Source organism: Populus nigra, chromosome 1 (genome assembly GCF_951802175.1).
Source record: "Populus nigra chromosome 1, ddPopNigr1.1, whole genome shotgun sequence".
Lineage (NCBI taxonomy): Eukaryota > Viridiplantae > Streptophyta > Magnoliopsida > Malpighiales > Salicaceae > Populus > Populus nigra.
Window position 1 is genome coordinate 27,703,274 of NC_084852.1, and position 16,193 is coordinate 27,719,466.

Consider the following 16,193-nt stretch of genomic DNA (forward strand, 5'->3'; position numbering starts at 1 on the left):
ACCTCACAAAAAATAATAAAAAGGACCAAAACAACAAAAATGATTAAAATTGAATAAAATTTTAAAAATAAAAATTTTTTAAAATAAATGTAAAAAAATAAAAAATTGAGTTGATAAACACAAGTAGGAATTTAGAGATATATATATTAAAGAAAAGAAAAGTAAAAATATATTGAAAACACATCTAATCAAAGAAAAATATATCGATTCATTTATCCTGGACTTGGAAGTTGTTCCTGGAACCACTTTAGTCAAGTTTTTGTATAATGATGTTTGTGAATATATATGACAAAAACATATGTTAGTAATCATAAAATACAAATTAATGAATCTTAAAATTATTATAAATCCAACAAGCCTCATACTATACTGATTTCTAATGACAATAATTTATCATTCTATATATTTTGGAAAAACAAAAACTTTCGAATTAATCCTTCGATTCATTTCCCACATACAAAATCAAAATACTATCTAAATATTCCCATTACTCAAAATGTTACGAGCTCAATATTTTGGGCTGGGGTTAGCCATACCGTCCATCTTTCTCCCTTGATGGCATCTTTTCGTTTATTTTAACTTTCTTTTTTTTATTAAAAGGTGTTCTTTGAACTTTCTTTACTCATTTTAGATCTAAACTATATTGTTGCCGTGCTATGTTATAGTTAAATTATTTTTTTAATATAAAAAAAATCCAGACATTACTAATTTTTTTTTAGTGAAAAAAACTATATGTAGGTTGATTTGATATGACATAATCAACTTAATAAATCCAAATGTGATCCAGACGACCAGTAAATATATAATTTGTTTCATAAAAATTCAAGAAAATAATTTTTTAAAAAAATAATATTTAAACAATATATGTCAACTCATGTTAACTTGCTAAATTCACGACTTAGATCATAAGACCATAATAACCTCATATAAAGCAATTCAAAATAAATTATGAAACTCAATTCTCAATCAATCCAATATAGAAAAATAGGATTGAAAAAAGTTAATTAAAAAATAACAAAAGAATTTGACCCGAGTTAACCTATCAAACTTGTGACCCGAGTCATGAGATCAAGATAACCTTACAGAAAGTGAACAAAAATACTTGAGTCAACCAAGGTTAACATATCAAACTCGTAATCGAAGTCATAAGATTGTAATACATAAAAAGAAAATAAAAAAATTTATGAAGCCCATGAATTTTCAATAAACTCATTGTTAAAGGTTGAAATCGGAAAAAAAAAATCAATCTAAAAACAAGACACGATAAAAAAAACGATCTAAGTCTACTTAAGTTAATTAATTCACAAAACACATGACTCGAGTCATATTACCAGAATAACCTCATAAAAAGCGACCAAAATAAATCATGAAACTTAATTTATAATCACCTCTATATTGAAGGATAAAATTGAAAAAATAACAGTTAAAAAGGGATAAAAAAACTCGAGTCAACTGGGTTAATCTACCAAACCTATGACCCGAGTCATGAGACTAAGATAACCTTATAGAAACCAAACCGAAATACATCATGAAGCTTAATCCTTAACCAACTCAATATTAAAGGATGAAATTGAAAAAAAAAACAATTAGAAAAAAAGACAAAATAAACTCGAATCAACCGAGTTAACCTACCAAACCTGCAACACAAGTTATGATATCAAGTTAACCATATATAAAGCAAATAAAAAAAATTATGAAGTTCAATCTCTAATAAAATAAATATTGAAGTATAAAATTAGAAAAAATATAGATTAAAAAAACAAAAAAAAATTGAAATAAATAGTGTTATGTGAAATGGTGCATATATAAAAGCACTATCCTTTTTATTTATACTATAATTTTGTATTTAAATTATTTATTGTTTGTTTGATCTCTTAATTCTAATATATATATATATATATATATATATATATATATATATATATATATATATAAGTTGTTTTGGTGTAGAAAAAGAACAAAATATATTCGAACGCCATTCCATATAATGCAGATTTTGAAGATATTGAGCAACCGAAGATTTCCTTCACAAACATATAGTTCTTAAAATTCTTGTATGACCTTTGCAAATCTTAACTCATTCTTCTTCTTCTTCTTCTTTTTTATCAGGTTCCAATATTTTCTGTTATCTTTTGTGAAAGTTTACTGTGTTCGCTTAATTTTTCTATAATATTTCAAGATTAGTTTTATACTGGATGTGTAATTCTGCGGAGCCAGTTTTGTTTTTGCATAAAAAATAATGTTTTGTCTCAACCATGTTTTAAAAAGAAAAAACAATTTATGATTTGAATTATAAAATCAATTAGGTAAAATAAATATGTTTTATTTTAATTAAATAATAAAAAAATAACGATAATAAATAGACTAATTAAAAAAAAATGATGATAACTTGGGAAGAAAACCTTTTTTTTCAAAAAAAAAAAACAATGCATCTCAATTCTTAACTAATGAAATATAGAGGACAAAATTAGATAAAAATTTATAACAAAAAAAAAATTAATCTAAATTAGCATGATAAACTTGTAATCTGTGTAATAAGGAGTGAGTCAACCCGGCATCCCAAATTATGAGATCAAGATAAATAGATAAAAAAATAAAGAAAACCAAAAAGACTATTTTTTTATATAAAAACTAAAGTTGAATGATAAAATTAAAAAAAAAATTAGTTTTTTTTTAATATCAACTCACATTAACTTTTCAAATCTGTGACCTAGGTCATTAGACTAGAAACATCATACCTTGAAAAAATACGAAGTCCAATCCCCAACCAATTAAATATTGAAAGATAAAATAAAAAAAGTCAATCATTTAAAAGAATTCAAAACAAAAAAAAAATAGCAATTAAAAAATAGAGGATCAAAACTGAAACAAAAAATAAATTAGAGGACAACCACAAATTTTTTATTGAAGGGTAAAGTTGTAAAGAAAAAAATCAATTTAACAAAAGGAAAAAAAATCAAAAGAGTGAGGACCAAATTAAAAAAAAAACAATAAATCACAAATTGGGATTGAAGGATAAAATTGAAAACAAATAAAGATTTTATGGAAGGGGAAAAAATAAAAATTAAAAGAATAAGGACAATATCAAAAACAAATAATATATCATAAATTGAGATTAAATGGTGAAATTAAAAATAAATAAAAATTCTATAAAAAAACTAAGAATAAAAATAAAAAAAATAAGGACCAAATTAAAAAATATATACAATAACTTGGAATTGAAGCATGAAATTGAAAACAAATTAAAATTCAATAAAAGAATAAAAATTAAAATTGAAATATCAATAACTAAGAGAATAATTTTAAAATTTTAAATTATCAACCTAAATTTTAAGAGGCGGGGGGAGAAAAGAGAAAGGAAAAAAAAAACATTTTCAGTGACAAACTTTGCCACATTTGTCGCCACGTGCTTTCCAAACAAGAAACGGAAGCCGTGTGAATTCCAACAAGAAGGTGAAATGGAGTTTTTGACTACTAGAAGATGTTGCATGTATCATTATAAAGGCTTAGACACCTTTCACATGCACTAACAATTTTTTTATTAAATTATTTTTTTATATTTATTAAAAAACTTAATTTCCCTCTATCAATTTTATAAGGATAATAGAATTATTTTACTGTGCAAAAAACGACTAACAAAACTCATTGATGCCAGCTCTAAAACATTTACCTTTTAGGGTAAATAAATCATTTCATTCTTTGTAAAAATGAAAAGACAATTCCATCCCCACATAATAGTTTTTACTACTGATTGTAATAAATAGTGTTTTATAAATATACGAATAATGATATCCACTGCTGAAAATCACCATTCCGTTTTAGTTTATTTTTAATTTTAATATCCATTTTAAAAAAAATGGATGATAGTAACGAAGAAAAGTAAAGTCACTCACGAATTAGATTTAAGCTTTAGAAAGAGTATTAATGAGAATAATTCATAAGAGGAGTTTGGATTTTCAACGACTGAGTAGCCCAGGAGAAGAGGAAAGAAAGTATTTGCAAGAGTTTACTAAGGTATTAAAGATTGGAGTAATATATTCCATTAAAATTGTCAGCTAATTGTCGACCTCCGTTCGGCTCTCAGGACAGTCTTGAAGCCCATCAACTCTCAAGAAGTATTTATGCATCTGCATTTCTCTTGCAAGTCTCCAGCCAAACTGAGAAAATCGCATTGATCTGTGCTCTTTTTCATTTATTTAAATTAATTACTTTTGAAATTATTTAAGATTTTTAAGAGCAATTTCTTGAGTTTAAAACCTTTTAGTTAATGTACACATTTAATTAGTTAATTCAGCACTACCATTTGAGATACTGATTCGAATAAAGATTAATCTAGTATATTAGAGAATAAAATAAATTATATCTTGAAATCTTATCTAACAGTTTAAATTATTAGGTTGAGAAGGTTTTTTAACATAGTATCAGAGCCTTGATGACCTAGTGGTTACGAGTTCAAATCTCACCATCCCTATTTATTTTACAAAAATCAAGCATAAAGTAATGCGAGTCTATGCAAGTTTCAAGCTCAAAAACTTTCAATTGAAGTGCGGTTGAAAAATCTAAGATTTTGGTAATTAATCGTATTTTAAAATGTTCATAAAAAATTGTTTCAAAAAATAGTGTTCATAACATTTTAAAAAAAAGCATCTTCTATATCTTTTTTTTATTTTAATATATAAATTTTAATGTGTTGATTATATATTTCTTGATGTCACCATTCCTTGGGACTTGCCATGATTGGTTGTCTTCTATGGATAAGTTACCAGACAAGGCAGTATCCTTTGCAATTAAAAGCTTCTTGAAAGATATGAAGGCTTTGTGGGCTCAGCAAGGGGAGGAACAGCTACAGAAGAGGAAAGTTGACAGTCTAGCAAGAGAACTCGACAGAAGAACCACGTCATTCCAGAAGGTAGAGACCAGGTTTCTTGAATCTGAACTTATAGAATATAAACCTGAGCCAGATGCAGAAAACCGGCGCGAACACTTGACAGAGAAGAAAGATCAGTTGGACATGTTTAGGAAGAAACTGGATCTAGAGAAGGAAAAACACCACAACTACGTGAAAGAAACACAAAGGATCACACTAAGTGGGTTTCAGATAGGATTTTCGAGAGTTTTTGAGTCCTTAACTGAATTCTCTATGGCTTCTATGAAGATGTACAATGATCTTGCAAATCATAGCGAGAACACTGCTGGTAAAGTGGAGGAGAAATCTTTCCTAGAAGGCTCCCCTGTCGAAGAAAATGGCAGCGGGTGACTGAGAAGGCCTGAAATGAGCCTTGATTATCTCCCGTTTCATGGATGGTTTGTATATTATACTGTCGAAGCAGCTCGCTGAGACAGTTTAAAGTTCTATTTTACAAGGCATTTGTAGCAATTAATCCTTGATTTTTTTATTGTCGATTGGTATTGTATTGCCCACGTTTTTGTAGAAAGACCTGTAAAAATTTATATATTAAAATAAAAAAAAAGACCATTGAAATAATTCTCTCAACCATGCATATAAAATTTTAATATCACAAATCCATTTTAAACCTAAAAAAAAATGATGACGTCGTCCTTAGGGACGTATTACATATTCTACTAGGAAGACCATGGTAATAGGAGGAGGGTGTTACCTGCGCAGGGAGAACACCGGTTTAATTTCAATTAAAACCCTCAAATTTGGGATATATATATATATATATATTCAGTTTAAAACTGATAATGAGATTGCATCTACCAAGCCAGCTTAGATAGCCAATAATGGGCGTGGTTCAATTCATATATTAATAAAATCATTAATGTATGCTTTTATTTTTTAAATAGCAATGTATGGTCTGAAGTAATTGCTCTTCGGATACTGAATCAAGAGCCGCAGGTTCACTTCATTGAATTTGGAAGCAGCCGCATTTTCTTACCATTTCAAGGTATATACATAGATTGTGATTATTTTTGCGATAAAATTGTGGTTTTTTTATAAAAAAAAATTATTTTAAATTAATTTTTTATGTGCTTTTAAATTGTTTTGATGTATTAATTTGAAAAATAAATTTTTTTAAAAAAATAACTTGTATACATTTCCAAACAAATTGCTTTTTAAATAATAATATCTATCACAATCTCAAAATCACTCATAGAATTAATGACTTGTGCATACTTGCTCAGGAGAAAAAACCAACCACATTTTTTTTCATTAAAATATATTTTTCAAAGTATTTTTTAAATTTTTATATAATAAAAAATAATTTAATATATTTTTAAACATTTTTGATTAATTTTGATATATTAATATTGAAAATAAAAAAAATATTTTAAAAAAACAATCTACATCACAATACCAAATAAATCACAAAATACATATTAAAGCTTAACCAAGTCCAGCATGCTGTCTATAATTAATAAATCAAAATTAATCCTTTGACTACGATATTGCATGCATAAAGGAATGTTTCTTAACTCATATTTGGAGACTCAAACTTAATCCTTTCACTACGATATTGCATCTCAATCTAATAATGTAAATGAATAGTTTTTTTATTATATATTATCTAAGCTAGTACATCATTTTCAAATTTCAAAATCTTTTTAAATTTAAAATTTATACAAATTTACCATCATTTTGTATTTAATTTAATTAAGAAAGATGATAAGATTCAAACACAATAAATAATTTTATATTAGTCGACCACACTTATTCAAATGAAAAATATTTTGACTTGAAATTTGCAAAAAATATAATATTTCAAGTTGTATTGCATGAGGTGAAATTAACCTTGCCTCATTGATCATTATATACGCAGAACACAAAGGGTCCAATCAGGAAGATGGATAAGAAGACATCAAATATGCAGGGATACAAGCAGAGCTCCTCCAGACCTTGGAGTGCACCTTGAGGATCTCTCTAGCTCTCTCCTTGCTCTTTAAACTACTATCCACTTGCAAAATCAGGCACAACTTGGCCACAGCACCAACCTGCAACATTTCTTGAAGAACCCTAGAAGTTGCAGAAAACCTGCAAATGGAGCACAGAATTCTCACTGCCTTATCACTTGCAACATGAGAGACCCTAAGTATTTTCTTGGAAACAACTGCGAGTCCTGCCCCGTGCTTCAATAACTCTGCTCGTCCATCAGCACAACCACAAAGCAGTTCTAAAACAGCTAGAATAAGTTCACAAGCTCTCTTGTCTGATGTATCAAGAAGAAGCTCGATCAAGACAGAAACTGCACCACCTTCGACGGCTTTGATTCGGTTTCTTCCCCATGGACAAATTTCCACGAGAAGCTTCAATGCTGCCTTTGAGGCCTGTTGTGAGATCTGATCATCAAGTACGCGTAGTATCTCGACAAACATTTCCGGTCTGATACTAATCAAATGCGTTGGATCTGCCATTTCGAAAACGGACTTCAACAACATTGTCGCATAAGCTCTAGATTGATAGCTACTACGCTTCAAGATTTGCAGCAACGACTCTAGAAACCGATCGCCATCGTTGATTATCAGATTCTTTAATTGTCTCTGTGATATTTTGAGATGATAAAGAATGTCCAATGCTTCATCACTTGCCCTTGTGAACTCCGATTCATTATCATCGCTGTCTATCTCAACTGAAGTAGAATTATCAGTTTTCAAGATCGAAGCCAAGAAATCAACTACACCAGCTTCCTCTAGACAGCTTCTATTCCTTTCACTTTCAAGCGTGATTGATCTAAGCCTTCGTAGACTCTTGAGCAGCAAGTGTGGAAATTTCTTAGCATCATTAAGGAGTTTGGAGATCTGGGCTATGTCAGCGAGTGGCTTTGGAGTTGGGATTCTCTCGATACCGAACGAGGCATTGAGGGTGCACCATGCTTGGATCAAACGACGAAGGGTGTGGTTTGGGGTGAGATCTTTGGTAAACAACTCTTGCTTTGTAACAGGACAAGTTTTATTTTTGCATGAAAATAACCATTTCTCAATGTTCTCTCTATCATAGGTAATCCCAGTTGAGACTGTAACTGGATCTCTCATGAGTTGAAGGGAAATTGGGCAAAGAAAATGATAAGGAACATCGATTTGATCCATTTTGAAGAACAGAGAAGAAGCAAACTTAACAATACACAAACAAAACTAAAAAAGAGAAGCTGAAAGAATATGATCAAACGTACCAAGAGTACTGATCTTCTTGATCAATAAATGAGAATATAGAAAAATTATAGTAAAAAGGGCTCTAACCTGAATATCAAAACTCAAGAAACAAAAATAGCACTTGAATGGCCGGAAGGAGGTAAGGAGAGAACTCTACCATTAAAGGCTGGAAAATGGAATTTCTTGAACGGATTTTTTTAACTTCCAAACTTGTCTACTGGGAGTTGCAAGATAGCTTTTTATTATTCAAAGTTGTGGGGGGCAGGGATGCGGTTTTATATGTGTGTGGAAGTTGTTGAAGCCCACGAAAGTCAGCACACGGAAAATCCGAGAGGGCATTAATCTTGGACCTTTTCCAAGGTTTTGGAAGAAGAAAGGCTCAAAAACTAAGAGTTGACTTTAGCTTTAAATAAAGAAATGAATGAATGGGAGACTATTCCCTTGTATTGAGACAAGAGTCGGTGTTGCAATGTGTGCTCTATGTGTCCTAGATGGGCCTTTGACTTTCATCATTTTTCAATGACAGAAGGCGTCCAGATCATTAGATGTGGTGGATGATGCATGGATGGTGCCGGCAGCTTCTCAGGCGCCTCATGGGGTTTCCTACGCATTAACTTCACGTGTTGCTGTCTTAGCTCTTAATTGCTCCTATTTTCGATTCCTATTTCTGGTTTCTTAACAAGACAGGTAATATTCCAAGGATCTGGTCCATTTAGGGAAGTTTGAAGTGTTTTTTAAAAACACCTATTGTTTGACTAAGTAACCTTTAGGTATGGAGAAGGGTGCAGCCTGCCTGCATTTCTAAATCAGAAAGCATCGTCGCGTTGATGTTTTTTGTTTGGAATATTGCGGACTGCACCCCATTATAAACAGATTTTAATAACTATTATATTTAAATTTATAATAAATATTTAATTTTTATGCCTAAGTAATTGAGGGATGCTATTATACGCCGCCTCCTCAAAAAACATGGCGTGATGGTAAAGAATTTGAAATCTACATAACAGGTCTCGAGTTCAAGTCAGGACGTATATTTCTTATAAAAATTTAGAATAACCAGAGTTTTACTCGCTTACTTAAATCCATAAAATATACTTTTTGAGATATAAATTTACTCTGACCCAAAAAAAATAAAAAAAAATGTACCAGTTAGGGAAATGGTCTTGCAATGTATGGTCTTCCTAAATTTTTGACATGGCCTGGCTAATGATCCTTTAACTTAATTTTTTTTTTAATCCGGACCTTGATGACCATTATATTTTCAGATTTTACCTCGTCATCAATCAATACAACATTCCAGAATATGGGATTGATCTATCCTTGTTATGTGATGCTCCGTGAATTGTCCTTTCCTTTGTAAAAGGGTTGGTACCGTATGTTATATCATACACAAGTAGTTATAGTCTAGATGATTTGTATTCGGTAGCTTTCTATGATAAAATAAGGTGGACAAATTGGGTAATTAGTATAGAATTTTTTTAAAAAAAATTAATAAACACAAAAATAAAAATTTTTGATAAAATAATATACAAGATTCAGAAAGTTGACATATAATTAATTGTTATTTATTTATAATTATATGTATCACTTTTTTCTAGATTTTACTTTGAAGAAACCATTTTAATTCAAAAACTTAAATCGTTAGATATTATTTTCTAATATATTTTTTTAAGTGAAAGTTTTTTGGACTTAAAAATTGCACAAACTCATACTATTTTGTATTTAATTTTTATTAAATAAATAGAGATAATAAGATTTGAACTCGTAATTACTTAGTCATTAAAGTTCTGATATCATATTAAAAAATTATATCAATTTAATAATTTAAATTATTAAATATAATTTTAAAATATAATTTATATTATTTTTTAATATTTAGTTGTGAACCACCTTCCAAGTTTCATCATCACAAGCTTCAGCTCCTCTGTTTAATCACTTGCTAATTTTTAATTTCAATGCCTCTCTCTCTCTCACAAATGACAGCCTTTTCATATTTTAAGCAACAAATTAATCTTCTCTCAACATATTTTAGCCTTTTCAAAACTTGGATTCAACCTTTAAGCTACCCATCTTCTTTATTTTCGGCAACAAATTAGTCTTCTTTTTGCAGGTAAGAGTGTAAAACTAAAACCTTACTACTGCTTGTAATTTAAACACATACGTGCGAGAATAATGGTAAGGAGAAAAGGTCTTCGCCAATACAACCAACTTATTTTGTTTTTTTTTTTTTAAGGTAAACTAGGTATATGAAGTTATCACGCCTCTAAATCATGATATATTTAATTGTTATTTATTTGAAGCGTAATGATTATCTCGTCATAATTAAAAATAATAATATTTAATAAATATCATGTGAAGCGTGATAAGATGATAATATGTTACTTCGTCAAAACTGTTTTAATGATGTTACTCAATTAAAAAATTTAAATTACTATACTAATATAAAAAAAATCCAAATAAGTTCAAGTTTTAATAATTCTAATTTAATTATTTGATAAAAAAAAATACTACTTCCAAAGAACTAAATGGTGCTCATATAATTATCCCCACCAAGTGTGTGTATACATACATATATATATATATGTGTGTGTGTGTGTATATATATATATATATATATATATATATATAGATTTTGAGTCTCTGCATGCAGTGCTTGATCCGGAAGAGTTCATGTTTTGGATTTTGTTTTTAGAAGCTGAGATCGCATAAATATCAATGAATTGATGTATTAGAAATCTTGAACAAGCGGAGCACGTAACTTATCTAGATATTAATTATATATCAAATCTTTGAGATAAATTAATATCTAATCTGTCAACTGTATCTAACCACACTGTTACAGTGTTTTGCTTGTCTACTAATCTGTGACACTGACATTTATAGTTTGAAACTTGTATGCATATATTATGGTAAAATGTATATCACTTTTTTTAATAAATAAATAAATAAATAATCGGTCTACAAAAAGACACGATCTCAAATCTACTAGTCGTAGACAACAAACCAATTGGATCGACTATGGCTTATTGGCACGCTTCCTGGGGCAGTTGACTTGCAAAAAAGGAAAATAAAATCATTGCTGCCATCTGCGACTAGCTAGCGGTCCATCATATTTCTCCTTTAATTAATATTTTTAAATTTAAAATTTATTATTATTAATATAGATGTTCGGATAAGCTTGTGTATACCTCGACTAATTTTCAGATTCTAAAATTAACAACCATATAAATCTACAACGACTATCATATTAATAAATATTAATAAAAATAAAACTTGAATCTGAAATTACTAAAAAATATATCTTTTAATTCATAACTTTTATAATGACTAAGTCCATAACAATTAAAGAGTAGCAAGCCCATCCCCTTAGTCTCCAGTTTGTGAAGTCCATCACAAACTTGTTCCACCTTCAATGTTGTGCCGGGTAAGACAATTAATTAATTGGCTGGGAGATATTCCTGCATGCTTCTCTTTTTACGAACTTGTACAAAACCTTCCATATATTTTTTAAAGATATTTTATAATAAAAAAATAATATTAACTCATTTATTAATTTTCACATAACAAATAATTAAATAGTTATGAATTTGAATTTCATTTTTATATCCATTTAATTAAATTAAATATAAAATAATTGTGGATATTTTTAAAATCCTAAAAGGTTTTCATTAAAAAAATTATATTAAAAAGTAATATAAAATTATTCATTTTCACTTAATATCTTAAATTTCCTTAATAAAATTAGTTGAAATTAGTCATTGACATTTTAAGAAAGAAATATGAAATATATATGACACATTACATAAATGGAATTGTAACTTAATGGTTATGAGCTTCTTATTCTTACAAATAGAATACGAATCTATTTATTTATTTTATATGGTGTAGCATTTAACATTTTCTTTTTGTAGGAAACTCTCAACATAATATACGTGCACACGTATTAATGTCTGTGTGTTTAAAAATAGGGTATATCTATATATTTTTTATTGAATTTAATAGTTGATTTTGAGTTTTATTCAAGAGAATAGGATTTTGTGAAAGAAGAAGGTTGAAATTGGAAAGAAAAATATATGATAAATTAGAATTAAAAAATTAAATTGGAAATAAATAAAAGGATCAAGAATAAAAATAAATAATAAAAAAATAAAAATTGAAGTTGAAATATCAAAAACAAAAGAGGTCCAACCTATATTTTTCAAGGTAGGAAGAAAAAAGAAGATTAAAAAAAAAAAAACGGACCAGCAAGAAATCGCTCTATCGCCACCTATACGCATCGTATCAGGAGAAGAAGGATGCGACGACTTATCCAATAACACGACATAAGAGTATTTAATTCCACTGGAAGGCACTGCATGCGGTGCTTAAAATGTATGGATACCTCCCATGTAATTAATCAATATTTAATTGATGCTAAAAGAGAAAAATATTCTTGATTACCGAAAATGATTTTGCCTTTAGCTTTAGTTTTTTTTCTATTATTATGTACTTCCGTGATAATTTTATTTCTATTTAATCACATTACTTAACAAGAACGCGGGTTGACAAATAGTGATTATACTATATTTTACACCCAAGCAATTCTGTGAGGCCAACTTCAATGTTAATTTTTATTTAATTACTCAATAATTAAAATAAAAATTCAAAGAATTTGCATTCCAGAGGAGAAATGTTTGAAGTCCACATTCCTTATTTATGCATTTATCATTTTGATGAAAAAATGGCATTTGTTTTATTAACAATATTTTTTTAATAACAATTTAAGATAATTAAGACAAATATGTCAAAGAATCAATTCAATCAAATAGCTTAAGTTATTAGGTGAGATCCTAAGATATAATTTATATTATTTTCTAATACACCATCTCAAGTAAAAGCCTTTTGGGCTTGAAACTTGCACAAGCTCATATTGCCTTGTGCTTAATTTTTATTAAATAAATGAGAATGGTGAGATTTGAACTCATGACCGCTTGGTCATTAAAGCTCTGATATCATGTCAAAGAACTATTTCAACCTAAAACCATGTTAATGAACCATCTCAACCCAATAGCTTAGACTGTTAGGTGAGGTCCTAAAATATGATTTATATTTTTTTCTAACAAAATATTAGTAGGAATCTCAATCATTTAAATTAAGGATGAAAAAATTCATTTATCGAGGCAAAAATCCTATTTTCTGTTTTTTATTAATAACATGTTTTTTAAAATGAAAACTTATCATAATCTAAATGGCAAGTTTCAAATAAAAAAACAATGTCTATATGAAAAAATATAAGAATAATTAATTCATTAAGACTATATAAAAAAATTAACAATAAAAAATATCTATTTTATTCCCATTAAATATTCATAAGCAACTTTTTTACAAGTGGTTTCATATTACATTTATATATAATTATTAACAAATTTATTGCAATATAAAATTTTTTAATGTTATTTAAAATGTATGGCATAAAATAATATTATGATTATTAATTTAATAAAAAAAATTATTTCTTGACCTAGAAGGTCAAGTTCAAGTGTTTGACTTTTAACAAAAAAAAGCAGGCTCATGTGAACCTAGCAAGTCAAATATATACATTTCACATTTTTCTTTTAAATTTTTTTTTTAAAAATGACACAATCAAGGCGAAGTTTTTAGACAAAAACCTAAATTTCTATTTGTTTTTGACTTGAAAACACTTTTAAAATATCATTCAAATTTCAATAACCTCATTTACAATATCGAAACACCATTTAATCACTCTAAAACCTAAAAATCAAACCAAATTTTAAAAAACTTTACAAACCTAGATCTTTCTTTTATTTTTAGATAGTTAAAGGCCAACCTTACTCTCATTAAACTCCCATCGCCAAACCATTTGACACAGATTTTTTTTCATGGCCTAAATGTATCTAACTGAATTTTCTCTTTATTTTATTTTATTTTGATAATTTTTTCTCTCATCTCTTAGAACTCAGTGATGAAGCATGATAAAAATAAAGTTGGAAAACCAAAACATAAAAATATAAAACTACAACAACCAAATATGAAAAAATAAAAAATTCAAGGACCAAAATGTACTTTTATGTGCAAAAATTACATTGTTTCTACATGCAATCCATGATATTTAGTCTATAGGGTAGCATTTGATTACTTTCCAAAACGTAAGAAATAAAGATAGTGGGGGCAGGAGAGATAAGATAGAAAATGACGAAGATAGTGGTGATCATGACAAAGTGGTTATTTCTGTATCATATTTGATTATGATAAATAAAATAAAATAAAATATAAAAAAATATATTTTACTCTTAATATGTATTACTGTTAAATTTACATATTAATTAAAAAATAATTAAATATTTTTTCTTAGTTTATATTGAGTTTTAAAATTAATAATGATATAATAACCCTAGTTATAAAATCAAGATTGACCAAACGGGTCGATTCGGGACCCGGTGCTTAGACCAATGTGAGTAAAAAAAAACTAAAGGAATGATTAACTCAATCTAACCCAGTAAAAAACTTGGGTTGACCTGTTACCCATTTGACCGTGATAAAACACTAGTAAAAAAACCATTAATTTTATTTTTGAAATATTTTTTGGTCAAGACAAGGTTACCTTAATTTCTAGTTTTTTTTTTTTTTTGGTTTTATGTTAACCCTCTTAACTAGTGATTTAAATCTTGCCCCTGATTGACCCTTTAGTCAAGTTTTAAAGCTATAATAATAATTATTTTTTATCCTTACATTGACCTAGTTAACTTAGGTTAAGCATCCCAACCTGTGATCTAAATCTTACCCCGAATTAATCCCCGAGTAGGATTCTTAAATTATGATAATAACTATTTTTATTTTTATATTGACCTTGGTCAATAGTCAACCTGATTCGTGACCCGGGTCTTGCCTTAGGTCGATCCCCAAGTCGAGTTTTAAAACTATTATAATAACTATTTTATTTTTACAATGACTCGATTTAACCCTCCTGACCCGTGACCCGGGTTATGTCATGGATCAACCCTTGAGTTGAGTTTTAAAACTATAATAATAATAATAATTTTTATTCTTATATTTATTAGTTGGATAATTTTGAAATTAAGAGTTTTTTACAAAAATATTTATTAATAAAAAATAAAAAATATTATCTTTGAAGACATGTATCTTTATACCTTCTATTTTAAAAGTATCAAAACTCATTCTAAAATAATCCGAGAAACATTTATTTTTATGTCTCTAGTTATCTTTATTTCTGCAACTAAATATATTTTTATTTTCATTTTTTTCCATGAAAATAACTAAACATTACCTTAGGGAACAATACATAACATTGTAGATTCACCCCAAGAAAAAAATGATTTATTTTTCTTTATAATTATATTTAAATATGATATTTTCTAATTCCAACATGTAAAAAAGGCGTTATTTCATAATCTAAAGTAGGCTGGTATGGACATAAAAAGGATCCCTTATCCAAGGCACAAATCCACACACCAAGTGGACTCCGAAGCACAAAAGCACACATCCAAAGGCCCTCAAGTAGCTCGCACGATATGTATAATCACCAATTCCAACGTTCAGTCTAGCAAAACCGAACAAAAACTTAAGCAAAATTTGTTAATTAGTTCTACGGTTGCCCAATATTACTATTTATTTCACTTTGCTGCCTCTAATTTCACTCCAATATTTAACAGTGACTAAATCTTGCAGTAAACATCAACTTGTTTTTCTAAAAAATAAACCTAGCTTTGTTCCCTTTATACGCTTTAATAGCTAAAAAACAAACAACTGTATATAAGTAATCATAATTTAGCAATTGTTTATTTGATATCTTCCTTCACTGAATTTTTTTTGAATTTCAGCTACTATAATTTATTTCGTTATTGTACAATAATTGTAATTTTAGCCTAATATATATAAATTCGTGTTTACCTTCTCACATTTTTCATTGACTGCATTCATCTCATTTTTTAAAGAGTTATATTATCTATACTATAGACTTAGAACTTTTATGCTGTATCTTTTCTTGAGTGTTCGCGTGAACTTAATTTTTTTCTAGAGTAAAAATCTTATTAAAGAATAAATGACACTTAAAAAACCACTTTGGA

At 28.2% G+C, this 16,193-nt stretch overlaps 1 protein-coding gene across 1 annotated transcript; it reads right to left on the reverse strand.

Moving 5' to 3' along the window:
* Positions 1-6,704: 6,704 nt before the first annotated feature.
* On the reverse strand, positions 6,705-8,371 carry LOC133701616 (E3 ubiquitin-protein ligase PUB23-like). Its single transcript, XM_062125594.1, has one exon. The coding sequence runs from the start codon at positions 8,044-8,046 to the stop codon at positions 6,799-6,801; it is 1,248 nt and encodes a 415-aa protein (XP_061981578.1). The 5' UTR covers positions 8,047-8,371; the 3' UTR covers positions 6,705-6,798.
* Positions 8,372-16,193: the final 7,822 nt, after the last annotated feature.